Source organism: Mauremys reevesii, linkage group 9, assembly GCF_016161935.1.
Source record: "Mauremys reevesii isolate NIE-2019 linkage group 9, ASM1616193v1, whole genome shotgun sequence".
NCBI lineage: Eukaryota > Metazoa > Chordata > Testudines > Geoemydidae > Mauremys > Mauremys reevesii.
The window spans coordinates 17345033-17372978 of NC_052631.1; the positions used below are offsets into that span (position 1 = coordinate 17345033).

General features: G+C 39.9%; 1 protein-coding gene across 4 annotated transcripts; it reads left to right on the forward strand.

Annotated features, from left to right (window-relative positions):
- The first annotated feature begins 16 nt into the window (after positions 1 to 16).
- Positions 17 to 27923, forward strand: PDCD10 (programmed cell death 10). 4 transcript variants are annotated; one of them, XM_039488139.1, is made up of 8 exons: positions 22 to 216; positions 7291 to 7504; positions 11999 to 12052; positions 21246 to 21363; positions 22191 to 22317; positions 24831 to 24909; positions 25375 to 25457; positions 27438 to 27923. In XM_039488139.1, the coding sequence occupies exons 2-8, from the start codon at positions 7409 to 7411 to the stop codon at positions 27517 to 27519; spliced, it is 639 nt and encodes a 212-aa protein (XP_039344073.1). In that variant the 5' UTR covers positions 22 to 216; positions 7291 to 7408; the 3' UTR covers positions 27520 to 27923. The 4 variants fall into 4 exon arrangements, with proteins under 4 accessions (XP_039344075.1, XP_039344073.1, XP_039344072.1 ...); XM_039488138.1 differs by having other exon boundaries at positions 22 to 211; XM_039488140.1 differs by lacking the exon at positions 22 to 216 and adding an exon at positions 689 to 817.
- The last annotated feature ends 23 nt before the right edge of the window (positions 27924 to 27946 follow it).

Here is a 27946-nt window from a genome sequence, read left to right on the forward strand (position 1 = left end):
TCCCCTCAGCCCCCCCCTCGCACTGCCTTGTGGGAATTGTAGTTCTTTGGAACTGCACTACAGGTCCCAGGGGCCCATGCGGCTGCAGGCTGGTTCCGGACAACGCCTGGTGTGTGGTAACAGCGGCGGACGCTTCCTTCTCGGCAGGCACTTCCGGCGCGGCAGCGGAGCCCACTCAAGAGCGTTAAAGTCCCCGAGGGGAGGGGGGGAGGTAAGGTACCGGGCTGTGTCTGGCCCCTTTTCGGAGGGTGGGGAGGCGGTGCTCGGCTCCCACGGGCCGGGCAGGGTCACTAGTGTCTTTTCCTAGGGCCTGGTGATTCCCTCGCGGCTACGCTGCGTTAGGGGCGTAGGACGCTTTGGAGAATGCGGGCCCCGGCTGAGGGGCCTGTGGGTCTCCGGTGGGGCGGGGGCGGTATCTGGGGCCTGGCAGTTCGGGAGCCGCTGTGGGGGAGGGGCTGGTAATGCCCCAGGGAGGAGTAGGGGGAGGGGTCTGGGATCCCAGGGGTGGGGGCGGGCATCTCCCCGCCCCGGCAAACAGCAGCAGGCTGAGGGGGTCAGCCAGCGGCTGGCAGGTGTACAGCCAGACCCGGGCCCTGAGAGGCTGCCCTTCGGCCCTATCGCAAGGCTTCACCTCTGCCCCCCCCCCCCCCCCCGCGTGCCGGAAGCCACGGCTTTCCAAGGGGGCTAGTGATCCTGTGTGGCTATTTCCCCTCCCCCCACATTTTGAGACCTCCTTAAGGGGGCCCGATTTTCGGATTTAGCAGTTTCTGAATGGCAAGTTGGGCACCTTCCCTCAGTTGTGAAAATCTTGGCCTGGGTGTGTATCTTGTGTGTCCTTGGCATGTAATGTTTTAAAAGGGGGCTTTGGTTTGATTTACAAATGTAGGTTTTATAAAATATTTATTAAATTTAGTGATGGGAGTCCATTCATAACTTCCCTTTCCTAGTCTTTGTAACTCCAATCTTGCAGTAGTGTGCATGAGACGGAGAAAGTGAAACTGACCTATTTGTTATCCAAGTTGAATAAAATGCAAAAAGTAAACAGCATAAATGCTGATGTGTTTTTCCAGTTTAATAATTGAAGAGGAACTTAAGGAAAACTTAAAACAAATAGTTTGTAACCTGGCTGTCCCTTTAAACAGCACATCTGACTGTCAAGGCTGGTTGACTTCCCTCCTCCAGCCTAACAGTATCTGGGCCAAGCCTCTGTGTTGCTTCCGTATGAAATAAGCTCACCTGAAGAAGAGCTGTGTGCGACTTAAAAGCTTGTTTCTCTCACCAGCCAAAGTTGGTCCAATAAAAGATATCAGAGGGGTAGCCGTATTAGTCTGTATCCACAAAAACGAGGAGTCCAGTGGCACCTTAAAGACTCTAACAAATTTATTTGGGCATAAGCATGGTATCTGAAGAAGTGGGTTTTTTACCCATGAAAGCTTATCCCCAAATACATTTGTTAATCTTTAAGGTGCCACCGGACACCTTGTTTCAAAAAAAGGTAACCACCTTGTCTCAGCCTCACAGTATCAATTTACTTGGTGGGTTGTGGTATCATTGAGGTTAGTTTTAATTATGGTTTCTAAAATATATGCTGCTTTTTAATTTCTAGAAGCATCTGATTAAATCACGGGGATAGTAACAATAGCTCTATGTTCAAATTCCTGAGACTGCATAGGGAGAGAGAACTTGATAAAGGAACTGATGCATACTGTCACCTTCACCACGTTCATTGCTGTAGTTGCATTGCATCCATGCTGATAATTTGTTGCTTGACTAAACTGTGGTGGTGTGATCTCTGCTAATTCTTTTAGGTTTCATAATCATTTTAATTTGGCTAGGTACAAAAATTGGAGCCCAATTTAACAGGGCTTTCTTGTGTAAGTGACAGGTAGAGATAAACACATGACTCATTTTTAATATATCTGCCTTTTGACTGTCTAAGGTGCTAATCTCACATTGAAGTTCACTATTTCAAAATAATGTATGGAGATGGGAGTGAATTGCAAAGCGGATGAGATTCAGAACAGTTTTAATGAAGCTGACTGGTAGACTTTCATGTTTCCTGTAAATTGTTCACACAATTTCTTGAATGGTGGCGCTCAGCCACATTCACAACAGTGAAGGGTACCTAATTTCCAATATGTAGTTGCATTTTTTATCACAAGTAAGCCCAATTATAATTATAATTACTTTTATATATGTTTTCTATATAAATATAACATTTTGGAGACATGTCGCTATAATAATGTCTGAAAGATTATAAAATACCCGATTTTTTTTTTATTGGTTTTGCCATACACATGGTGCTTTTTTGGAATAGCTTATTGCCATACAGTTTCTCAAGTATAGCCTCTGCTTAGGTGGCTCTTTATTTTTGGAAAGTTTTGGGGCAAGCCAGTTTTGAAACTTTAATGGAATATTATTTCACTTTCTGATAACATTCTTTTAGTCCCCTGATAAATGAAACTGCTTGGTGTGTGAGGCAGGGGAGGCCAGAATCTATACAAATGAGTGCATATTCCTTTTTTATTTTATTTTTGCCCAGTTAGACTGGCAAAGTTACAGTGGTTTAACTTTTATTGATCTCATCATGTTTATAACGTCATTCAGTGGTCATTTGCTCTTCGTAAACTAAATTTTCATTCAATAAAAGAAAAGATCCTTCAAAAGTGAACTGATCATTAGGTTTGTCACAATTTTTCCTAAAACAAATAAAAATAGTTTAGTATAGTGGTTTATATTTTGTTCAGAGCTTGTTAATTATTTAGAAACTTAAATAAAGTTACTGTACTTTACTCATAAAGTTGGAACATGATTAAAACAAACCACATTTTACTATTTTTCATCAAATCACCAACATTGCCACTTGTCTTCACTTGGTGACTGAATCAAGCCCCCCTCATATTAGGAAATTTCTGATTACTCTGCAGATAAAAATAGGTAAGAGCCAAACTGCCTGATTCCATGAATGCAAGATAGGATCTAGTCAGGACAAATGCTAATTTTTTTTTTCTAGTTGAGTTTAGGCCAGTTACAGTCTGATGTACTAGGGATGTAGGGGGTTTGTTGTTCCTCAACCTGACCTTTTTTGAACCCTTATCTTTTTTCTGTCTAGTGAAAGTGAGGAAGAACTTGCTGCAGATTAGCAGTGCTTCCAATAGTCAGGTAGGATGGTGGCATCTCTGAGGAAATTGTTATGCAGTGTCTGCTCAAGAAACCAACACTTGACATTGGGAATCTGCTATATTATTGTCTGATGTCTAATCTTCCATTTTTGGAAAATATTATAGGGAAGGTTGTGGTGAGACAATTCTGAGTATCTAGATGCTTCAGATAATCTTGACCTGAGACTGCACTGGTGGTATTGGGAGAACTTCTGCTGGTGTTGTCTGCATGTTGATTAAAGTGTGCTGCTTTTTGATATAGTTAATCATGAGGAATTGATGAGAGATGGCATCATTTTTTCTGAATTTTTCTAAAAAGTTATGTCAGGCAACTGCTTTTCCATACCCCAGGGTGCTGTCATGTAGAATTCCACAGGGTTCTAACCTATCTTCCCACTTGGGAAGATTATTGAGGCGGTGTACGGTATGTGGTGTTTTCAGTATGCTGATCACATACAGCTCTAAACTTCCGCTGCTTAGCTTAATGTCTGGAGCATGGATGAAAGTAAGCTGCTGAAGTTCAATCAGGGTAAGACCAAAGTAATGCTGGTAATTTGAGGGAAGCAACCAGAAGACAATTAAAAAATTATCATGTTTCTCTTATTGAGGATTGAGATACTCTGTTTGTTAGTAGATCTTGCAAACTGGAGTTGATGGTAACAATGTTTAGGAAGACATTTCTCACCCATCTTTGCTTAGCTATGTTTTGTTTGGATATGGACTTTGCTACTGCAATCCATGCCTTTGTCACTTTAAGGTTACAGTTTTGCTATACATGGGGTTGCCTTTCAAGATGCACTAAACACTGTCAACTAGCAGGATGCTGCAACCTGAGTCTCAAGTGGTATATCTTGTATGGAACGCGTAACATCAGTGCTTTGTGATATGCACTGAATTATTCTTGGTTTTCAGGTGAAGTTTAAGGTGTTGGTTTGGTGCTTCTGTTGACACTCCTCTGTATAAAGGAGTGGGAGCTGGGACGGACAGACATTTTTTTTGTGAGGAGCTCTGTTTTGGAGCACGCCTTTTTTTTCTCCCTTCCCTTTAGTCCTGCAGTCTGAATAACCTGATTTTGTTAATCTTCAAGGTATGCTGTATTGCCTCTCTAGTTATCCAGCATTTTGGGGTGGGAGCAGCACAATAAAGGCAGTTGTTTCCGATGGTATTGTTAGGATTTGATTTTTGTTGTAGTAGGCTATTTTCCTGGTTTTGGAGTAAGGATAACCTGCTGATTTTACTTCTGACTTTTTATGTTTAATTTTTGGCAAATTCACCAGCGGATTATAATAGGTGTGTTTGTATAGATATAGATGTGTGTGTGGGGTGTATGGGGTGTTCAGGGAGGGGTAGCACCTCTGGTGTAGGGGCGTGTCGTGTCCCTTCAGGGCAGCTCGTCCACCTTTGGTCCCCACCTGTCACCTGTGTGTGTGCTTATATGTATAACAACACATAGTAAGGTCCACTGTGGAGGCAATGTTCTAAGTTTTTTGTAAATTCAAACAAAAAAGAACCTGAACTCTGTTGGAAATCTAGAATTTCCATGATCTTCATGGTAGGTGTGCTTGTAACTGAAGTGGGTTCCCAGGATGTGCCAGGGATTTTGCATCTTACCTCATTTCCATTATTATGAGCCATAGACCACTACTACCACTACATATACTAAATGTATTGTCCTGTGAATCCTCTACCACAGGGGGTTCTCAAACATAGCACTGCGACCCCCTTCTGGGGTCGTGTAGTAGTTTTTTTATCAGGAGGGGGGGACCAAAGCCTGAGCCTGTCCAAGCCCCACTGCCCTGGGGGGGGGGGGGGAGGGCTAAAGCCCAAGGGCTTCAGCCCCAGGCAGGGGGGCTGTAACCTCAGCCGCACTGCCCAGGGTGGAAGCCCTCAGGCTTCGGCTTTGGCCCTGGGCCCCAGCAAGTCTAAGCCAACCCTGGCAACCCCATTAAAACCCACTTTGGGGTCCTGACCCACAGTTTGAGACCTGCTACTCTACCATAGTGGTTCAGAGATACAGCGTTGAGTCAATACACTTCCTCCTCCACCACCATGTTATGAGCTGGAGAGCCAACTTCAGTTAAACTCCTTGGAGCAGAGACAATGTCCTATGTTTTTGCAGTGCCAGGTGTGTGCTTAGCTCTGTAATTATCTTGTTCAGACTTCCTATTCTGGCTGTCTCTATCCTAGGTTTTGTACTGGCTCTCATTACCATTCTAAGTAGTTGTCCTTTTAGATGGGCATAGGTAGTGCCCAAGTGATTTCTTAGATTCTTTGGCTATTCTTTTTTGGGAATAGGAAGCTCTACTTGGGGTAGGTTTTTATTTTATTTTAGGGAGGCTGGGATTACTGGTTTAAATGTAATTGTGGAAAAGCTTATATCAAGAAAGTCTTGTAGCATATCCTGAATATGGTCACTATCTGGGTCAGTCTAATATCCTCTGGAAGTTTGTTCCTCAGCTAAATCCCCTCAACTGGGAGTGCCTTATTCTCCTGCTTGATTCTGTGCTTTGTGATCTTCATTGTACCAGAGGAATGCAGCTGTCTTGGTTGCTCATGAACACAGAGATAGTCTCTACTGTAGCTGAGATCTGATCCATTAACAACTTTAAAAGTTAGAATTAAGTCTTTGAACTGGCAGCAGAAGCACATTGAGTCAGTAGAGGGACTGGAATACAGGCTTGAATGCACACTGGTTTAATGCTTGGAGGAGGCAGACATCTGGATACTTTATACTGTTCTCACATTCAGCATCTGGAAATCGCACTGTATGTATCCTGTTCATCCTCTACATATGTGTTGAGAGTCCCTTTCTTTAGATATAATTGAGATCCTCCTTTGCCCCATACACTCGATATGCATTGACTACACAGACTACACTTAAGCCTGAGCATGCATTCTCCATGCAAAAAAGCCAGTGGTAAGCTGGTTTGAATGCAGACTGCTTGTCAACCTTCCTTGTGTCTCAGGCAGTGTACAACTGCCAGCTTCTGCTTGCCATTTCCCTGTTAACATGCAGCCCAAATTAACTTTGAAATGGGGTTATCGTGGTTGATAGAAACCAGAATGTGAGACAAAGTGACAGATGAGTAAGAAGAATGGACTGATTCGTTGACCTGTAATAAGACAATTAAAGAATGAATTCCCTTGCTAAATTCTATATTTAAAAATCCCTTAATATTTGTTACAGATTTGATGTTTGAATAAAACACCCTTTCACTGATAAATCCTGAAGTTGGATAATATGGTACAGGTATTTAGCTCTATCTTGTGGGTTTCTCATGAACCAGATAAAGTAGAGGTATGAGTATTTTTTCCTTTCAATACAGTGCTTGTATGCAGATCCCCAAATTAGATGGGTTGAGTGGGGTGGAGAGCTTCTAAGTATTAGATTCAGTTACTAGAACAGCTATTTTCCATTGAGCTAACATAGTTGCTGACACACCCTGAGTAGGAACAAGACATAAGATTTCTGTTTATTTAAAGGCAAAATCTGATATCGAGAACTGAGCTAGTCGGAGGCAGCCTGTAATGATGATTGATTGTATCTTTTAATGAGTGATTATTAGGATTCTGTTGAAAATGAAACTAGATACATAGGTGTATACATTAAAATTTGATTGTGTGTTTGTATTTCTGTTATTTATAGTAATTGTGCATCTTTAAATATGTATTGCCATTTCAGGACTATAGTACATATCACTTTAAAAGTATGCATTTTACATATATGAATTATATTATTAGAAATCTTATGTTTCTGCTCACTAGTGGTGGTGAGAGCTTCCAATGTGAATCCTATAAGGGAAGAATCAATTCTTTCTCCTTTTCAGTACTTTTCTTGGAAAAAAAAAGTTGTGTATGAGAACTTGAGATACAGCTGTAGCCTTTCCAGTAGTGCCTTGCTTATCAAAACAAATTCTTGGATGGGCTACAGTGACTTAAAATTTTAGAACTTCATTAAGTAGAAATCCCATTCACTGAGGGATTCTTTTCTTGTGAATGTAATGTGTGTTTTCCTCTAATTATCATGCAGTACTAGATCTGCTACTTGAAACCTTTTGTAGTAACTTTTCATCTGAAAATTGTGGCAGTAGTTTAGTGTTTATAATATGTATTTTCCCCTCCCTCCCAGGGCAATTTATTTTTCAAGGACTTTAAATATTCTTGCACAACGAGGAAAAAGAAGAAAACCTTCAGTGAATGAGGAGTCTTTGCTTTTGTAGCATTTTTCTTGAGAAGTGGATCTTTGAATGAGGATGACAATGGAAGAGATGAAGAATGAAGCAGAGACCACTTCTATGGTTTCCATGCCACTCTATGCTGTTATGTATCCTGTTTTTAATGAGGTAAGCTGTGTTCTCCTGTTCATAGTGTAATACTCTGTTCTGACATGGAGGCAAGTGGCACACTAATACATGCTGTTTGCCCTGATATGCAAGGATGTCCTACCAAGCCCTCAAGTCCAACATCTACCATATGTTCTTTTTTGTATTTCTTCATCCTTCTTATCCATGAAAGCCATCAGCAACCTTTAACATAATCTTCAACAATTTAAGTTTTTTTTTTTCTTTTTTGCCCCGATCTTTTCCTTAACTCTGGTTTTTCAGAGAGAAGCAGGACCTTGAGAGAGAGAGATCAGGCTGCAAGTATAAAAAACGTAAACTTAAAGTAGCAGTAGATTTTTTTTCCCCTCCCCCTCCAATTTTAGAAGTGAGGAAAGAGTAGGATGCAGCCTGTCCCTGTAAAGTAATGCCTATTTTAGAGAATACTGTTCCATTGGGATAGTTATTTCAATGCCTCAGTTTATGACTTGGGAAGTAAAGATGGGGATTTAACAGCAAAATATAATTTTAAATTAAAAGAAAATGATCTCATGGTGATAGAAATCTGTGCATTTTGTAGTACTCAAAGCAAAGCTGAACACCTAAATGGTTTGATTACTGCTTATCAAGTTAGATTTTTTGCTATGTTTAAGTGATGGGAACCTGAAATAGATAGTGGTAATCAGTGATCAAACTGTAGTGCAGGGGTGGCCAACCTCTGGCTCGGAGCCACCTGCGGCTCTTCAGAAGTTAATATGTGGCTCCTTGCATAGGCAGTGACTCCGGGGCTGGAACTACAGGTCCCAATTTTCTAATATGCCGAGAGGTGCTCACTTCTCAACTACTGCCTCTCCCACATGCCCTTCCCCCACTCCACCCTGTCCCTTCCCACCCCCTCCCCCAAGCCTGCCATGGCCTCGCTCCTCTCTTCGGCCCCTGCGCCCCTCCCACCCCCCCACCCCCCCAGCCTCCTGCAGGCCATGGGAGACCCAGGGGGGAGGGGAGGTGCTGATCAGCGGTGCTGCTGGCTGTCAGGGGGAGCGAATGGGGGCTGCTGACATATTACTGTGTCTCTTTGGCAATGTACATTGGTAAATACTGTCTCCTTCTTGGGTGCAGGTTGGCCACCCCTGCTGTAATACATCACTGATCTTTTAATCAGAGTAAAATTTTAAAACTGTGTGTAAAGTGGTGGATGAACAGACACTTTCCTGTAAGATCAGAATAGAAACAGCAGGTAATTCATGGATCACTTCAGTTGTTTCATATTCAAGACGTGCCTTAAGATCACTGTATTGACAGCAAAGGTTATCTGCAAATGTTGCATAGGTGGGAAATTTAACTCTGAATACAGGGCTAATCCAGAAATGTGGTAAAATGAGTGCTGAATTATCAAAGTTAGACATACTTTCTAGTCCATCAGTAACTAGGCAGGCTATTAAACAGTAGCTATTAAAGTTAAAAAACATTAACTTCTGTAGAATCAGAGAAATTCCATTCAAGAGTATTAAAAGAATTGTCCAAGGAGCTCTTTGTATCATTCATGTTGATTTTTTTTAATGAATCTTGGATCATTAACTTTATTCCAATTCTCTAGAACTTCCCTAAAGTCATAATGATATTTTAAAAGGTTATATGGCATTCCTGGGTAACTAGGCCAGTTAGAATGACATTGATCCCAGGCAGAATCATAGGCTGATATGGGACAATCAGTAAAGAAATAAAGGGTAGTAGCATAAATAATACCAATCAGCATGGTGTCACGGAGTTTGGGGAGGACAAGGCCCTGCACTTCTGGCTGCCTACAATTCTCCATGACTCTCAGCCAGTCAGTAAAACAGAAGGTTTATTTAGACGACAGGAACACAGTTGAAGACAGGTCTTGCAGTACAGACAACAGAACCCCCTCTGTCAGGTCCATCTTGGGGGGCCAGGGGAGGCCAGGAGGTCTGCCTGGCCTCCCCTCCATTTTCCCAGCCAGCTCCAAACTGAAACTCTCCAGCCTCTCCTCTCCCTTTGATCTCTTTGTTCTCCAACACTTTCAGTTGGCACCTTTGTAGAAGAGGGGCCCAGGCAATTAGTTGCCAGGAGACAGAGTGTCGACCATTCTCTGTGCAGACCATATCACAGGGGCCCCCTTGGGCTCTGCAGCAATCACACACCCTAATCTCCCCCGATACCTAAGAAATGCATAAGGGAAACTGAGGCACCCACACAGTATTCAAAGAAAACATTAAGAACATTCCCATTTCGTCATACATGGTTTATGGAAAAGAGGTCTTGTTGGATAAACTTAGTATTTATTGATGTGATCACAAATGTGGTTGATAATGTACTTTCCCTTCTTTGACTTAGTTCCATGTGGTATTCTGATTATTTTTTTTAAAAGAAAAAGAAGCACCATTCAAAATTAATGGAGCCCGTATTCAACAGATTGCGAAAAGGAACTAAATGGGGAATTGTCATCTCAGGGGTCTGGTGTTTCTAGTGGAGTCCTGCGGTGATCTGTTTTGAATCATTACTAATTAGTATCTTTATCGATCTAGAAGAAAGGATAAAATCATTACTGGTGAAATTTGCAGGTGACACAAAAATTGGAGTGATAAATGATAGAAACAGATCAGTTATATGGACTGACCTGGATCACTTGGAAAGGTGGGTCCATTTGAACATTTGTTCTAATACAGCCCAATGCAAGGTCATACATCTAAGAACGTAGGTCTTACAGGATGGGAGACTATCCTGGAATGTAGCTACACTGAAAAGAAGGTAGTGGTCATCGTAGATGCCAATTGAATGAGTTCCCAGTGTGATACTGTAGCTAAGAGGATGAACATGATCCTTGAAGGCTTAATGAAGGGCATAGCAAGTAGAAATAGGGATGTGATATAACCTCTGTACATGGTATTAGTGAGACTTGCTGGAACACTGTGTCCAATTGTGGAGTCCACGCTTGAAAAAGAATGTTGAAAAATTGGGAGGGTTCAGAAGAAAGCTACAAGGAAGATTTGAGAGCTCAAAAACATGCCTTATAATGAGGCTTAATAAGTTCAGCCTTTTTAATTTATCCAAAGTTATGAAAAAGTGACATGAACACGATCTATAAATACCTACAGGAGAAGAGGTCCAGTGGTAGGGGAAGCCCTTTAATCTAGCAGAAATAGGAATGATGAGATCCAGTGGTTGGACTCTGAAGCTAGATAAATTCAAACTAAAAATAAGAAGCAAATTTTTAACTTTGAGGCTAATTATTTTTTGTAACAATTTACCTAGGGAATGTGATGGATAGATATCTTTTTAAGGTATACTGTAGCTCAAACAGAAGATACAGGTGTGATGCAGAAGCTATTGGGTGAAGTTCTTTGGGCCTATCTTATGTAGGAGGTCAGACAAGATTATCATAATGCTCCTTGTTGGCCTCAAAAATCTGTGAAAGCAGATGTTGTTACAACAATTAAACTGGCTAAAATGTAAAACTGGTGAGTGTATGTATTTGTCCTGTGACTCTATGGTCTCAATTAATGGTAAGGCTTATTTCGTTGAGGGAATAATGATCCCAGGAGGACGTTAACACTGGTAGACATAAATATAGACAACACACATGCACAAATTGAAATTTAGAAAAAACAAACAACAAAAAACTTGTTACTGCATGACTAATTTGAGTTTAGTTCTTTTGCTGCCTCTTAAAGTTCTAGTTTGAATAAGATGAAAAGCACTAACATTTTCCTTGGCATAGTTTACCCTAGAAGATTAAGTATTATGCATATTCCTGCTACTGCATGATACACTTTGTAGTCTTCATGCCAATGCTGAATTTTGTCAATCCTTTGTGATAATTGTTCACAATTCAAAATGATTTTTTACACTCTGCAAGTTCCTAAGACAGCAATATGTGCTAATACTTAATTTTGTTTTAAATAACAATATGCAACCCAGTTTTACTGATTTGATGTATCCCATTATCTTCCCAGTATGGATCGGATTCAGCTGAGGTGATGTCTTTGAGGTTGGCAGGAAACTTTCTTTATACAAAGTGAATATTTTATTTTTATAAAGGCCCAATTAAAACATTTTGGATCATAATTTTAATCTAAAATGTAACTTTCTATATTGTAAGATTAATGCTAGTTCTGAATTGCGATATCGTTTCCCCAATCTGGGCCATGTCCCTTCTTGTTCATGTGGCTCTGGGTTTTGGTCAAACTCCTTCTGTCTTTGGTTCAAATTCTCTGACTTCAGGAGCACACAGTGGAGAATCAACACTCCTGCCTTATCCATTAGTATTACAGTTTTTAAAGCTTATTTTAGGACAACTGTGAGCAAAATCTTCCCTTTTTAGTGGTTGGATTTTCCAAGCCTCTGTCCCGCAGTTGAGACCACCCACTGAGTGCCTCTTGTTTGTTCTGTCCTTTCCCATTATGGCAGAAAAGGCCAAACAAAAGCTCAGAGGTAACTACTGGCTTTTCTTGTTCTGATGAAATTCATGTTACTAATGATTCTGAACTTTCATTGCAGCTAGAGCGAGTAAATCTATCTGCAGCTCAGACCCTGAGAGCAGCTTTTATTAAGGTGAGAAACTAATAAAGAATTATTACAAGTTGTGTGTCACTCAGAAACACTATAAATAAATGTTTGAAACACAGTTTAAAATAAATGTGTTTTCAGCTTTATTGCTCTGTTTTTCCCTTTGTGCCATCTTGTTTTAAAAGCAATATTTAGTAAGAATCAAGTGGCCTACAAGGAGATTACCCAGCTTCCACTTCTTCAGAAAGACTAATGGATTGGGCTGTCTTAAACTTGTATGATTGATTTTAAAAGTTTGTGGTGTTCTGTACTGGACTCATGGGGGAGATGGAATTATTTTGTGTAATTGCTAAATGTCCTGATATCACTGGTCTACAATTTTTCAGAAGTCGTCTGCTTCAGAGATCAAATGTGCTATTTAGAATGTATTTTGATGTGCTCAATTCAAATATGACAATTAAAACAACTGATTGGCTTCTGTTTCTAAGATATTTAAGTTTTTACATTTTATGTCTATGTATATTGTGTAGATAGCAGAGTTTTAATCATCAATTTTAAACCTAGGTCTTTTCGTGTGTTTATGGTTGCTTTACATAATAATATTTCACCTGTCCTGTTTATGTAACAATTTAAAAATCAGCTAAAGGGTTATCTAGCTAAAATGTATTATGAAACAAAAGGCAAAAAACTATTCTGTCCATAGTTTAGTCCTATTCAGTGTCTACTCGACACTTCTTGGCTTGTCTCTTGTATTCATTAAACGGAGCATTTCTTGTCACTGTCCAGCAATAGTCTGCAAGCATTGATGGGCTCCATTTGCCCTGATAGCGTTTCTCCATTGTTTCAATGTCCCGGTGAAATCGCTCGCCGTGCTCGTCGCTCACTGCTCCGCAGTTGGGTGGAAAAAAATCTAGATGAGAGTGCAAACAATGTCTCTTTAGTGACATGTTGCAACCAAGGCTTTTGTAAGCCTTGTGGAGGTTTTCCACCAACAACCTGTACTTGTCTGCCTTGTTGTTTCCGAGAAAATGTAATGCCACTAAGTGGAAGGCTTTCCATGCCGTCTTTTCCTTGCCACGCAATGCATGGTCAAATGCATCATCTCGAAGAAATTCATGAATCTGAGGACCAACAAAGACACCTTCTTTTATCTTAGCTTCACTTAACCTTGGGAATTTTCCACGGAGTTGCTTGTGTTTTGTCAATGGCCTTGACAAAGTTCTTCATCAGACCCAGCTTGATGTGTAAGGGTGGTAACAAAATCTTCTTTGATTCAACAAGTGGTGGATGCTGAACACTTTTCCTCCCAGGCTCCAATGACTGTCGGAGTGGCCAATCTTTCTTGATGTAGTGGGAATCTCTTGCACGACTATCCCATTTGCAGAGAAAACAGCAGTACTTTGTGTATCCAGTCTGCAGACCAAGCAAGAGATCAACAACCTTCAAATCGCCACAAGGCTGCCACTGATGTTGGTCATAGTTTATGCACCTCAAAAGTTGTTTCATGTTCTCATAGGTTTCCTTCATATGGACTGCACTGTTGTGGAATTGATGGCAAAACATTGCCGTTATGCAGTAAAACAGCTTTAAGACTCGTCTTCGATGAATCAATGAACAGTCTCCACTCATGTGGATTCTGAACGATGTTGAGGGCTGCCATCACACCATCGATGTTGTTGCAGGCTACAAGATGGCCTTCCATGAAGAAGAATGGGACAAGATCCTTTTGACGGTCAGGGAGCATGGAAACCCTAACATCACCTGCCAGGAGATTCCACTGCTGTAGTGTGGAGCCCAACAGCTCTGCCTTACTCTTGGGTAGTTCCAAATCCCTGACAAGGTCATTCAGTTCACCTTGTGTTATGAGGTCTGGTTCAGAGGAGGAGGATGGGAGAAAATGTGGGTCCTGTGACATTGATGGTTCAGGACCAGAAGTTTCGTCCTCTTCCTCTTCCTCGTCTGACTCAAGTGAGAATGATTGTGGTGCATCAGGAACCGGCTGTCCTTCTCCATGGGGTACTGGGCATAGAGCTGATGGAATGTTTAGATAATGCAGCGTCCACTTTTTCTTCTTTGACACACCTTTCCCAACTGGAGGCACCATGTAGAAGTAACAATTGCTGGTATGATCTGTTGGCTTTCTCCACATCATTGGCAATGCAAAAGGCATAGATTTCCTTTTGCTGTTCAACCACTGGCGAAGATTTATTGCACAAGTGTTGCAGCATATGTGTGGGGCCCACCTCTTGTCCTGATCTCCAATTTTGCAGCCAAAAGAAAAGTGATAGGCTTTCTTAACCATAGTGGTTCTACTGCACTTTTGTGATGCAAAAGTCACTTCACCACAAACATAGCAGAAGTTATCTGCACTGTTCACACAAGTACGAGGCATCTCTGCTCACTTTGGCTAAAGAGAAATGGGTCCCTTTGCAAAATCAAACACTGACAAATAAGAGAGCATGACACTGTATGATTTCTAGAGCTGATATAGGGCAATTGGTTCAGCTTCATTATGATTTCATCATCCATGACTTCTAGGAATAACATGATGCAATTCATATCATGCATGACGCAATACCAGCTTCAGATTGCATCCTTCATTGTTTTGCCTAAAAAGCAAGTACTGTCCAAACCCATTCATAGATTTATTCATAGATCCAGTCAAAGATGGATTTTAGTCATTACTGGTTTAAACTGAGATCCCGTCCCTTTATAACTCACTTATCCTCCACCATTTCCAAGTCAAGGGTCATAAATACTGACCCAATAGCACATCTCGAAAACTAGAGCCAATCAAGAATTTTAAGCATCATTTTCGTTCTCAGTGACCCAGAATTAGTAAAGTTTGACTATATTTATTTCAGAAGCATTTTGGCTGTAGAGCAGTGTATTAAGCACTTCTGATATGAAAAACCTTAGTAGAAGATACTTGTAAAAATCATCATTAGTATAGACGTACTGTCAACTGCTACTTCACATTAAATGTACAGTAGGAGACGGGTGGATTGTAGGTTCTGAACGCTCTGCTCATTGCCTAAGACAGACAAACTCTATCTCCAGTAAATCATTTCAGTGGAAATTCTGCAAGGAGCCTCTTGAGTTTTCCTTCTTCTATGTATGTGGTTCTCTTCTGCCCCCAATCCTCCCCCCCTCCCCCAATGACAGGACGTAAACTGGCTCTAGGCTAGTTAATTTTACTGCTTTTATAGATTATACAGATGAAATCTTGCCTGGAATTAAGATGGAAAAACAATGTTGAAACTTAAAACAAATTCCTTGTGCGGTAGGCCTGAGATTCTGTGCTGTGCGTCTAAGGAATGTCTGCACTGCACACTAAGCCTGGGCTCTGACTCAAGCCCCACTTCTGCCCACACCCAAATCAATCTGACTTGAGTCAGCAAGCACTCAGGACTGGAGTCCTAGAAACCTGCTAGGGCAGGGGTGGGCAAACTTTTTGGCCTGAGGGCCACATCTGGGTATGGAAATTGCATGGTGGTCCATGAATGCTCACGAAATTGGGGGGTGAGGGCTCCGGCTGGGGATGCGGGCTCTGGGGTGGGGCCAGACATGGGGAGTTCAGGGTGCTGGAGGGGGCTCCAGGCTGGGGCAGAGGGTTAGTGTGCAGGAGGGGGTGAGAGCTCCATCTGGAGGCGTGCGGGCTCTGGGGTGGGGCCAGGGATGAGAGGTGGTTTGGGGTACAGGAGGGGACTGGGGATGGAGCAGAGGGGCTTGGAATATGGGAGGAGGCTCTGGGCTGAGGCAGGGGTTTGTGGTGTGGGAGGAGGCATGGGTTCCAGGGTGGGGCCAGAAATGCAGGGAGGGGCTCCGGACCTGGACTGGGGGTTGCGGTGCAGGGGAGGGGGCTCTGGGCTGAGGGTTTGGAGTGAGGAAGGGGCTCTGGGCTGGGACAAGGGGTTGAGGTGTGGGGGGAGGGGATGAGGCCTCCTGCTGGGGGTGTGGGCTCTGTGGTGGGGCTGGGGATGAGAGGTTTGGGGTGCAGGAGGGTGCTCTGGGCAGGGAACAAAGGGTTTTGAGGGTGGGAGGGGGATCGGGGTGGGGAAGAGGGTTGGGGCGCGGGAGGAGGTTAGGCGTGCAGGCTCCGGGTGGCGCTTATCTGAAGCGGCTCCCAGAAGCAGCGGCATGTCCCCCCTCCGGCTCCTACGCGGAGGCATAGCACCGGCCAGGTGGCTCTGTGCACTTCTCCATCCACAGGTGCTGCCCCTGTAGCTCCCATTGGCTGTGGTTCCCGGCCAATGGGAGCTGTAGAGCTGGCGCTTAGGGCGGGGGCAGTGTGCAGAGCCCCCTGGCTGCCCCTAGGCATAGGAACTGGAGGGGGAGAACATGCTGCTGCCTCCGGGTGCTGCATGGAGCCACGGCACATGCGGAGCAAGGCAAGCCCCCGACCCGCTCCCTGGCGGGAGTTCGAATGCCAGATTAAAAGGTCTGACGGGTCAGACGCAGCCCGCGGGCCATAGTTTTCCCACCTGCTGTGACTCAGGTACGAGCCTTGTAATTTTTACCGTGTGGGCTTAGGTTACAGGTCTGTGTAGTGCAATATGGATGTGTTAGCAAGGCTGAGACACCTGGGTCCAGCAATTGTAAAGCCAGGTTTAAGTGCAGGTGGACTCTCAAGCATGGTCTTGGAAATACTGAGTCCACAAGCCTGTATCCCGCAGATCCAGGTTTAGTGTACATTGTACACATAACTTAAGAGGTTTAGCACAGAACTCACAGCCCAGGGAGTGACTTTCAGGTGGGTACAGAGGTGGCTTAATCTGGACTGTTCTGGTGGATGCAGAGAGCTCTGACTGAGTTACAGAAGCCTCCCTAGAGCTTGTGGAGTAAAAATATGCAGCCTAATTTTACTGATTTGAAGTATCCTGTTGTTTTCCTAGTACAGACTGGATTCAGCTGAGGCAATGTCCTTTGGAGGTAATTTTATGGCTCTCTTCTGCTGTTGCTGTGCTGGCATAATCCTCTCCCAGCTGTATATGTGACTTTGAGGGCCTTTTTACACCACTCCAATCCTTTTACATGGCATGAAGGGGTTCGAGCAAGGATGAGATTTTCACTCAGACTCTGTGCTTCTTTACAAATTAAATCTTGAGATGTTCTCTTTATGCTTCTCCCACAAAAATAGAGAATATCCATGCAACTTAGTTTTTGGTCAAAAAAATTACAGACTTTTAACATTTTAAACTGATATCCAGTGTTCCATGCTGATTGACAAAAGATAATGACAGAACCACAGGAAACTGCCTTTAGGAGAGGAAAGACGGGAAAAGTAGGGAATAGGATTGTCCTTGATCAGGTAAGAATTATGTATTTAAGAGTAGCTTTGGCCCTTCTACCTTTCTTCAGATACAAAATATAAAAAGTTCTTCAGATTTCTTTTCATTAGCTGCACAAAATACTATATAGGAGGCAAAGAAACAACAATCCAAAGATCCACTGAACAGAAATACAGAAAGGTCCTTGACTTTTATCATTGTGCTTCTGTAATATGAAAGCTAGGTGTATTTTTAAAAAATCAACTGTAGTGTAAATTTTTATCATAGATTGCAATAAACATTTTAAATTAAACATTTATTGTCATCTCCATAAAAATACAGTTTAATGTAGGAATATGTACTATAATCTACTTCAGCTTCTTAAAGTTCATTACCTTCTTGAAATTCCAACTCTGCAGTTGGACTTGGTCTTAAATGCATTAATCAAACTATTAATACATGAGCATAATTTACATTTGATAGAATCAGGGGCACATTTCCTTAGCTATCTTCTGTAAACTAGGTGTTAGATCCTTCTGAACATAGATTAAGGTTCAGTTTCTGGCGTCGTCATATCGTGCTGAAATATAAGAGGAACTGTTGGTGAGTCACATCGCTTGCATCTCAAGCACCTGGTGCCTATGTAGATAATAAATACTTGCTTTCTGCTCTAAAACACTGATATCTAGTGGCCTGAAGACCAATTTTCATCAATGAGACAACTTTTATTGCAGTACAGTTTTCATCGTTGCTTTGGTTTGACTTCATTGAAGTTCAGCTGCTCTCTCACTGGGTCTGTAGATGTATTTTGGAGTGATATTCGAATTTCCTGATTAAACAAGTATGTATATGGAGTGGGAAAATTGCAGTGATTATAGTGGAGGCATTAAACTACAAACTCTTCTGGGCAGGGCCTTTCTGTCTTTTCTGTAAAGAACTGTATATGTTTGTAGTGCTAAATAAAACCATAGCAATAAGCAGTCAAATCGATTTGTGTGCAGACAGAAGAGGGTCTTGAGACACAGCTTGGGCTTAGTGTGCAGTGTAGACATACCCTTAGAGGCACAGCACATTGTTCCAATACCATTGGTATTGCTTGTTAGCAGCAAATATATCATGAAAGTATTACCTCAAAAAATATAACGGTGTAGTGAGATGCTTCACTTGATATAGGGTTTAGAATGTGCTCTGCTGTACAGAATGCTGTTGGCCATCCCTTGTCATTGGCAATCATTTACAAAATATACAGTGGAAGTAATAGCATTTGATAAGTCTCTATATATACTGACTATCCTGAGAAATCAAATTCATATTCTCTAAAGAGTCCATTCTGTGCAGGATTTTCACTTCAGAATCTTGACTCTTTAATGTGAGACTAGTAGTTCACTATCTTTTAAAGTTCTCTGATCCTGTGGGTAGCAGTAACAAGGTAGAGCATGAACTAGGTACTCTGTGGAGTATAAAAGATGCCCTTCAAATGTTCCAATCAGTTTTCTTTTTGACCATGGTTGGAGAAGGTGCTCCGTATCAGACACTGGCCTTGAGCTGGTCATTTTTCTACCTTTTCATGGGATCCCAACAATGTCTTATTGGCTGTCCACCTGCAGTAACCCTGACTTTCAGCCAGGTCTGATATGGTGGTTGTATTTTTGAAGCCTTTTCATCAGGTGATTTAATACCTTTTTTAAAAAAAAATGGTTGGTGCCGGGAGTAACTGGCATTTTGGGGGCATTCTAACATGCATTTTTTCTTTTGATCAGAGCCTCAGCACTATTTTAGCATTCTCTACTAAATGTACAATGCTCCAGTGTCAGCATTGTTCTCTGTCTACCAGCACTTGAGTCTAGATGCTCTGTCGTCAGATTTGTTAGGCATCTCAACACCTTCCATCTCAACGCCTTGTTCTATACCTGTCTCAGCACTTGTTCTATATATGTTGGTTCAGTGCTTTCCTCAATGCCCTTAAAGGCACAACATACTGGTGCTTCTTTTTTCTTTATTTTAAGTAAGGGCTCTGAGAAAGGAAGATGATCATGAGTTCCAACCTTGTCAGAGCACGACAGACCAATGTCAAAAAGGTGGTGACCATGTTTGTTTGCTCTGACTTCCTCGAAGTCCGCCCTGATGTACAGAAGGCCCACATATGTCTGTAGATGTCACGTAAAATGCTAAAGAAATGGGGGGAATACCTTCAGGATCTCTTTGAGGCATTCTCCAGGAGACTGTTTGTTTGAGTCCAGTATTGAGGTTGGTCCAGAATGCTTTGAAGAGTAAAATCTTCAAAGCTAAAGCCCATCAGCCAACCCTATTGAGTACTGAGATTCAGTGCCAGCATTGCCTATGTTGATGCAGGCTTGGCTTCATCTCGTAAAACTTTTAGGGTAGCTTGAATACCAAAGGGCTCTGTCTCCTCACCAGCAAACCTGAGCATTACAACTGCACTCAAGGGTCCCAAAAAACAAAAAACCCTTAAGATGTAACAGTGAAAATCTTGCAAGATGATGGATTCAGAGAAACAGCATTACAGCTAAATAATCTTTTTTTTCCCCCCTCTGTGTTCCAGTCTAAAAGCTTTCCAGTTATTCTTTCTTGAATTCTAATTAAATCCAAGACGGTATATGGGTACAAAACTATGAACTCTGATACTGGAATGGAGTTTTGGATAAGAAGTTTTCACTTATTATCAGTGCAGTACAGTGCAACATGCTGTTGTGAGACTCAAACATGACATGACTGGAATAAAATCAGACAGTAGAGATATACTATCCATGTAATTCAAAAACGAAGAGGAGGAAGTCATCAGTGAAGGTGGACGGAAAAATTGGTAGATGGATGAAAAAATTAAATCCAAACGTATGACAGGAAAATATTATGACAGTTGACTTGTATAATAAGAAAATAGTACATGTCTAGGCTGCTGGTGAGAGAACTGAGTTCAAAATAAAACTGATAATTTAACAGTATATAGAGAACTTTTATTGATTACATGGATAAAAATACAATTAACATCCTATGCTTACAACAGTTTAGTGTAAAAACATCTCTAATTTTTTGTTTGTTTCATCTTTTTAGGGGTTTCTGCTTTGTACTTTATTTCTTAGGACTGTGTTCTTGTAAGATGTTTGAATATTATGCAGAAATGATTTTGAAAATGTTGATTTATTTTGGATTTATATTTTTGTTTGACATGTAGGAGGGTGAAATATTGTATTAGACCCAAGGGGTAATAACGTTTTTGTGTTTAGTGCAACTAAATTAATATTTACATTTAAGGATTATTGAGTTTAAATAACAAAATCTCTTAATAATAGAATAGTAAGTGGTAGGGACTAAAGTAAACATGAGTAGTGGAAAATAATTAAAATACAAAAAGGAGCAATAGCCGTGTGTGAAGCCAGTTATTGGATTATGCAGATCTGTTGTAACACCTGCAAAGAGTGTCATCTTCTGTTACTGACACACCATTAGAAGAAACACTGAAGCATTTGAAAAGCTATGAAAAAAGTAATACTAGTGATATGTGAGAGTTATGAGGACAAATTGAAAATCACAATATCTGTGTAATCTGAAAAAAATATGGTTGAGAGGAATTAAATAGAAATATATAAAATGTCTTCTCACCTTCTATGTCAATATAATTTTGATGTTTTCAATTTTTATTCAGAGGGTAAAACCAGGTAAAGGGAGAGTGTGAGATACCCATAAATACTTTTATGGAAATGAGTGAAACGACTTAGTGGGAAAAATTGCGGATGCAAAAACTCTTCAGTAGTTCAAGAAACATTGATGGGATCGTGGAAAAATGCTTTACAAAGTCGTCTGCTGTTATGAGCCTATTCAACTTCTCTAGTCCATAATAATTTGATCTCGTATGTACAGTCTGTTGTCCTATTGAAATCAGTGACATTTTAAAGCATAAAGCTAGAAGTCCTAAATATTTCTTAATCAAAATGTTCTTTATAATATAGGCTGAAAAAGAAAATCCAGGTCTCACACAGGACATCATTATGAAAATTCTGGAGAAAAAAAGCGTAGAAGTGAACTTTACAGAGTCTCTTCTGCGTATGGCCGCAGATGATGTAGAAGGTATTTATCATCTCTGGGAATGGGAGGTGGGAATTGCATTTAAACCCATGTTCTCTGATATTGATGGGTATAAGCCTACCTTTTGATACTGTTTTTCAGAGACAAATGTGACATTAAATCTGAAAATTAGCATAGAAAATCTGTCAGTTTTCTTTTTTGGGACAGGTTTCATCTTAGTGAGCATTTTTTTTTTTTTTTAACAAATCCTGTTTCAGTATAGTAAAAACCCTATTATAATGAGCACTTATGGTGGTATGGGTATTTTATTGAACATAGTAATTTAACTTTCATATTTATTATACTCTGTAATTCTAAAAGGATAATTCACCTCTGCAGTGAAAATGATAAATGATTAGAATGTACAGTGCATGTTATTCACTCAGTATAGCATGAAATCTGTCTTTTCTACAAGTTAGGAGGCAAAATGTTCTTTCTAATATGGTGGTGTTTTTTTCCTCATTGAACCAGGAATTCACTGTAAGAGAGTTTCACTCCATTTGGTAAACTTTTTTTTCATACTGTATTGGATTAGCGCAATGCAGTCATTCCATTCAATGGCTCTTCCCTGGATTATGTTTTTTGTAATTTACATTAAAATAATGAACTGGATTTTTTGAACTGAGTGGATAAAATCAAGTAAAGGCATTTATAAGAAACAGACTATGCTTCTATCAATATAGAAATCCATTGCACATGCATAATGCAGGTCTGCGTACCTCTTTTAAAATAGAACTTTGAAGTACTGATGGAACTTTGAATGGCAATATTCACAGTGTCACCAGAAATATGCTTGAGGGTAAGTAATAGTTTTTTTTTTTTCCTATCAGAGTATATGATTGAAAGGCCAGAGCCAGAATTCCAAGACCTAAATGAAAAGGCACGAGCACTTAAACAGATTCTCAGTAAGATTCCTGATGAGATCAATGATAGAGTGAGATTTCTTCAGACAATCAAGTAAGTACTGCATTCTGTATTTATCTGCAGATCAAGCTGGAAGCCTCGACTTGGATATTAAGATGATATTATATGTGTTTCAGAGATGTGATATGGTGCTTTCAGTGCTCCTGGAGCTTTTGGCAATACTATGCTGCTCTAGAGGAATGGACCATTCTGTTCAGAGAGCATGACCAGTGCCTGGCTCTATCTATTGCCAACTGGAAGCAGGAGTTGAGGAGCATACATTGCATCTCTGTGTAGCATGTGGAAGACGTACTGGTGCATTAAGATACTTTGTACTACTATGCTTGTACTGCACTTGTTTTGTGGCTAAATAGGACTTTAGTTTCCATGATCATGAAAAGTCAAACTACAACCAATCTTGCTTATATATTAAATGCTTATATATTAAAAAATAGTTCTGTTGTAATGTGTGATAAATACCTTTACAATATTCCACTTACGCATAGAGACTGTGTGTCATAGTAGTAAAATATAAATCACAGTACAAATTATATAGGACAGGATTGATTATGTAGGTAGTCAATAATTGCATGAGACTAACAGTGTTACTACCATGACATTGATTTGTTCTGTGGTCTTAGGCAAGTCACTCATCTGTTGTGTGGATAAGTTAGTTAATGTCCATGAAATATTTTTATTATTATTATTATTATTATTATAGTAATGCTATATGCTAACAGTTGTTAACTTAGTACAAGATGCAGCTTATTTGAGAATGGTTGAATCTATAGTTACATGGAAGTAGCAAAGTTACATGGAAGTAGCAAAGTTACATGGTTCGCCTAACAGGATGATATAATGCTATTTAATTTGTACACTTTATATTTCAGTTACTTGCTTTTGTTTGGTTTTTTTAATGGGGATTTTGAATGCACAGATGGGGCAATACTGGCTAATGAAAGATTTTAGAGGGGTTTGTGTAATACATAATGTATAAATCTTAGAACTGAATTTTATTGGTTTTGAGGCTTTCCATACACGTTGTAATATCACGTATCCAGGTAAATGTATCTAAATGTCAATAGTTTTATCTTCCCTGACACCAACACAGCTTACTATAGTATATGTGTATGTAGTGGATACTGATGGATGAAGGGGTAAAATTTTCTTAATGCTGATTGGCTTATACATGCCCATGTTTGTACTGCTGTTTTTAAGTCCTGTACTGGCTGAAAACCCCTGGCTTTATAAACAGCATTGGCTTACTAAATTGGTTAACCATTCTCAATTTCTATTTCTATTACATATGTGGGTTTCATTTGTTTTTCCCAAATGCTTGTCTTACAGTGTGGCAGTCTTCACTTTTAGAGCTTGACATTTCAATAAAAGAGTTGAGGCAGTGCCTTTGCTTTTTTTAACAGGGGGTGGGGTGAAGGAAGACATGTTCATATCCCAACAATACAGCAAGCTTGAGTTTGCTTGAAATTCACAAGCTAAGGGGAACAGTTATGTAACTGAAAATAGCTAATGTTAAACATGAAACAAAAAGGGTCAGACAAATGTCATATCTATGCAAAAACTTAATCTTGATTAGTTGGGCTACTTTCAATGAACTCTGAATTCACTGTTCTGGACTGATATAGTGATACAAAGTGTCAGCAATTTCTCAAGTAGGAAATAGCCTGTAGCACTCTATCAGAAGAGTACCTAGATCTCTGCATTCTGCTCAGTGACTAGGAAATGGGATTATAAACATCCTGAAATGCAATTTTTAATTTTGGTAAGATAGTAGTAAAATTGCATAGAGTATAATTTTTGACATTTTATATAATGGTGTTTATAAAACTCTGCACACTATTGTAGAGTTTTGATATAAAGAAAATGGTACAACACAGTAACTACTCTCTTCTGACCACCCTTAGTACAATAAGAGAGATGCTAGCTGTTCTTGTTTCAAATTGATTTTAAATCCTGCAAAACTAGATTCTGTTGTACACATTAGTCCTATGTGTGGGTTAGTGGCATCAAATTGCTTTCAAAGGCACTGGATGTAAACATTTTCTGCCAGGTAGTTTAATTTCTTTTGGTGTGATTGGGCAAGCTACAAGGAATCCCAAACTGTTATGAGCCCCTTGGCATCCTAAGTATGAGGTACATAATGGATTATTTTTTTCATATTTGGAAAAAGCATTAAGGATCTAATTCTGCTATTAGATCCATGCATGCAACTACCTCTTAAATTGCTAGGAGCTGTGTGTGCATACTGAAGACACAGTTTAATTCTTACTGTTAAAACAATGAGTATATAGTATTGTTTAACATAGGTTTCCATATTATTGGGCAGATGCTAGCGTTCAGAGTATAAGGAGCACATTAAACTTAATTTGGATTTAAGTACTATATAATCTGATTAGTTCTTTGCATTTGGTCTTCCTGCATCAGATCTACATTATTTCTCTAAAATACTTTAGAAATAAATATCAAATATGATTTTTTCCTGGAAGTGATTAAAATTCAGCATTAAATTAGGCTAACTTAAAATGTTATCTTTTTTTTTAATCAAATAGGGACATCGCCAGTGCAATAAAGGAACTTCTTGACACAGTAAATAATGTCTTCAAGAAATATCAATACCAGAATCGGAGGGTACGTGAATTAAGATTTGCCTGTAGTATTGTATTATTACTGCTAAATATAAATATGAAAGATCTTTCATTCTTACAGTGTAAGGGTCAGTGGTAGAATTTAGCTAGTCATTTAGTGAGTCAGATGGAAGTGTACATGAAAAGAAAAGATAAAGCAGTGTAACCAATTCAAATCTGTCACTAAGGCCATATACTTTTTTCTATTTATTTCTTCCAGTATGCATGGGTTTTTAATATGTATAGATGTGTCATTTTCTGGAAATGTCTGACAAGAAACTTAAATCACTTACCTTTTCATTTCAAAATGTTTTGAATTCCTGGATCTGCATATCTTTAATTCACTCTTTTTGTTTTTGCTCCCTAGTCCTTTGTAGCTTGTTACTGATTAGTTACTATAAGTATGTTGTTCTGTAAAGGTATTGAATGAGATTTTTGTTTATTTAATTGTGGATTTGTATATTTTTAGGCACTTGAGCACCAAAAGAAAGAGTTTGTAAAATACTCCAAAAGTTTCAGTGATACTCTGAAAACCTATTTTAAAGATGGAAAGTAAGTATGCTTTTGAATGCAGCTTCACAACAACAAATGTGTGTGTTCCCTTTTATGTGGTGTTAAATTACTTGGGCTCATATGGCCATGGCATTTGTCTATCTTCATTTCTCCGTGTGTCTGTAAAGGGAGAATAAACCCATAAATACTTAAACATCCAGACAAAGTAATCAGGTGTGTAATTTTGAATATTGTGATTCACTTTACATTTAGAAAATTTCCTTCATACTGCAGTATCTCAAAAAACTTTTCAGATAAAATAAGCACCAGTTAGATGTAGTCAGCAGACCAATAAGAGAAGAGGAGAAATTGTGATCAAGGACTTAGCAGCAAATTTCTACAGTTGATTACATCGTATGGAGATATCGAGATGCATTTGGCCAATATTTGTCTCATAACACACATTCACATGAGTGCATGGAATCTTTAATATTCATGCAGAGTCCACATTATGTTTTATGCCAGAGCTGAAAGATAATATCTGTGGTGAACTTATTTGGTGTTTCAACTACCTTAGGAGGAAGGGGAGAATCACTCTTGGTATTCCATTGTGGTTGCAGGGAATCTTTGTACACCTCTACCCCAATATAACGCGACCTGATATAACACGAATTCGGATATAACGCGGTAAAGCAGCTCTCCAAGGGGGTGGGGCTGCGCCCTCTGACGGATCAAAGCAAGTTTAATATAACGCAGTTTCACCAATAACGCGGTAAGATTTTTTTGGCTCCCGAGGACAGCGTTATATAGGGGTAGAGGTGTATTTCAACCACATGCTAAGAGTGGCACTGACAGGATTCCCCCAAAATGTCTGTCATCAGCCTGAAGATGGTGACAGCAGTGTAGGGCCTTGAAGTTTGAGGGTTAAAAGTGTAGTTCTGAATAGAATGGTTATTAAGTCTGTACTAGGAATGTGAAGAACACCCAACAAACTAGATAAATAGCAAGCTTCCTATAATAATCAGACATCAGTCGGGAGTTATAAATAAGATGCAGCAATCTGCTAATGATTGTATTCAGCTTTGAAAGGATCTTCTAGTATAGGAATACGCCATAATATGCATGGTAAAATACATTTGAAAGTAACAGGTTTACACAAGTGATAGAAGGGCAAAATTAGCGTGGGAAACTAGAAACCTGGAATGATGATGATCAACAAAAGCCATCAGACCAAACACAAATACACACTAATAATTTACACTCCTGTAGTGCCTTTCATCTGATAATCTTAAAGCATGGAAGAGCCAGTGCTAGGATTTGGAGAGTCTGAAAAATACTGCATGAAATCCCATCTGAGACTTGAATTACTGACTATGTTGGGATGCAAGAAGTGATATAACCTGCATAAAACTGGCCATTGCCCAAAGCAAGACTTTTTGAAAGGCACCAGAAAAAGTGCAACAATAAAGCAAACAAAATGACAGCAGTCTGACAAGTATGGATTAGGGAGGTGAAAAATCCCATCTGTGTTGACCTCATTCTTGGTCTTTTTTAAGTTAAAGATAACTGAGCAATGCTGAAGCAACACAGTACAGTTCCCCTGTTGTATGGGGATGAGGGAGAAAATGGCAAATTAGTCAACATCCACCCCTGTAAACTTCAGCTGGACTTGTAAGTGCTCACCACTTCTGAAAATAAGACTTTTAATGACCACTGTTCCACTCGTTTCTAGCTAGCTTTGGGTTTTTAAACTAAATTTTCAGGAGCCAATAGTATTGAAGATCCTACCATCAGTTGCTAGTGTTCTTTGCATGGGTAAGGCATGCAAGACTGTGATATCTAGTCACCAGCTGTAAATTGAGTGGAGGCTGCTATACTGCAAAACATCTGAATGTGCTTCACTGTGATGTTTTGCTGAGCCAAGATGCATGTAGTTATCCAGATTTGGTACTAAAATTTTTTGCATAAAGTATTTTAAAGCAGTCCATATTTGTCTGAAACTGTTCTTGGTGTTGAAATATGTTTCTTTTCTTATAACAGGGCAATAAATGTGTTCGTAAGTGCCAACCGACTAATTCATCAAACCAACTTGATACTCCAAACCTTCAAAACTGTGGCCTGAAAACTGTATATGTTGAGAGTTGTACTTTTCAATGGTGGATAGGATACCTTTATATGTAAATTTTAAAGTTTTGACTGTATAAATTATCAGTCCCTCTTGAAGGGACCTAATGCAGGATTTCGAATGGGATTATTGCCATCTTACACCATATTTTTGTAAAACATTGTAGCTTAATCATAATCTCACGATGAAGATTTTGCATCACTCTTTGCTATTATCATTCTTTTCAGAATTATAAGCCAAAAGAATTTACGCCTTAATGTGTCATTATGTAACATTCCTTATAAGAATTGTAAATATTTGGTGTTCTATTTCTGACATTTTAACTTGAAAGTGAAAAACTGCAAGACTATGTATTTAACAATATTGGTGGCAAATATTCAATAAATAGTTTACATCTGTTAGTTTGTCTGTTTGTATGTGAACA

What these genes read in the sequence shown, in the direction of transcription:
- PDCD10 (XM_039488139.1), top strand. Translation starts at nt 7,409, where the DNA reads ATGAGGATGACAATGGAAGAGATGAAGAATGAAGCAGAGACCACTTCT. An exon ending in TGAGAGCAGCTTTTATTAAG is followed by an intron (nt 12,053 to 21,245) that starts GTGAGAAACTAA and finishes TTTATAATATAG; the next exon opens with GCTGAAAAAGAAAATCCAGG. An exon ending in GGCCGCAGATGATGTAGAAG is followed by an intron (nt 21,364 to 22,190) that starts GTATTTATCATC and finishes TTTTCCTATCAG; the next exon opens with AGTATATGATTGAAAGGCCA.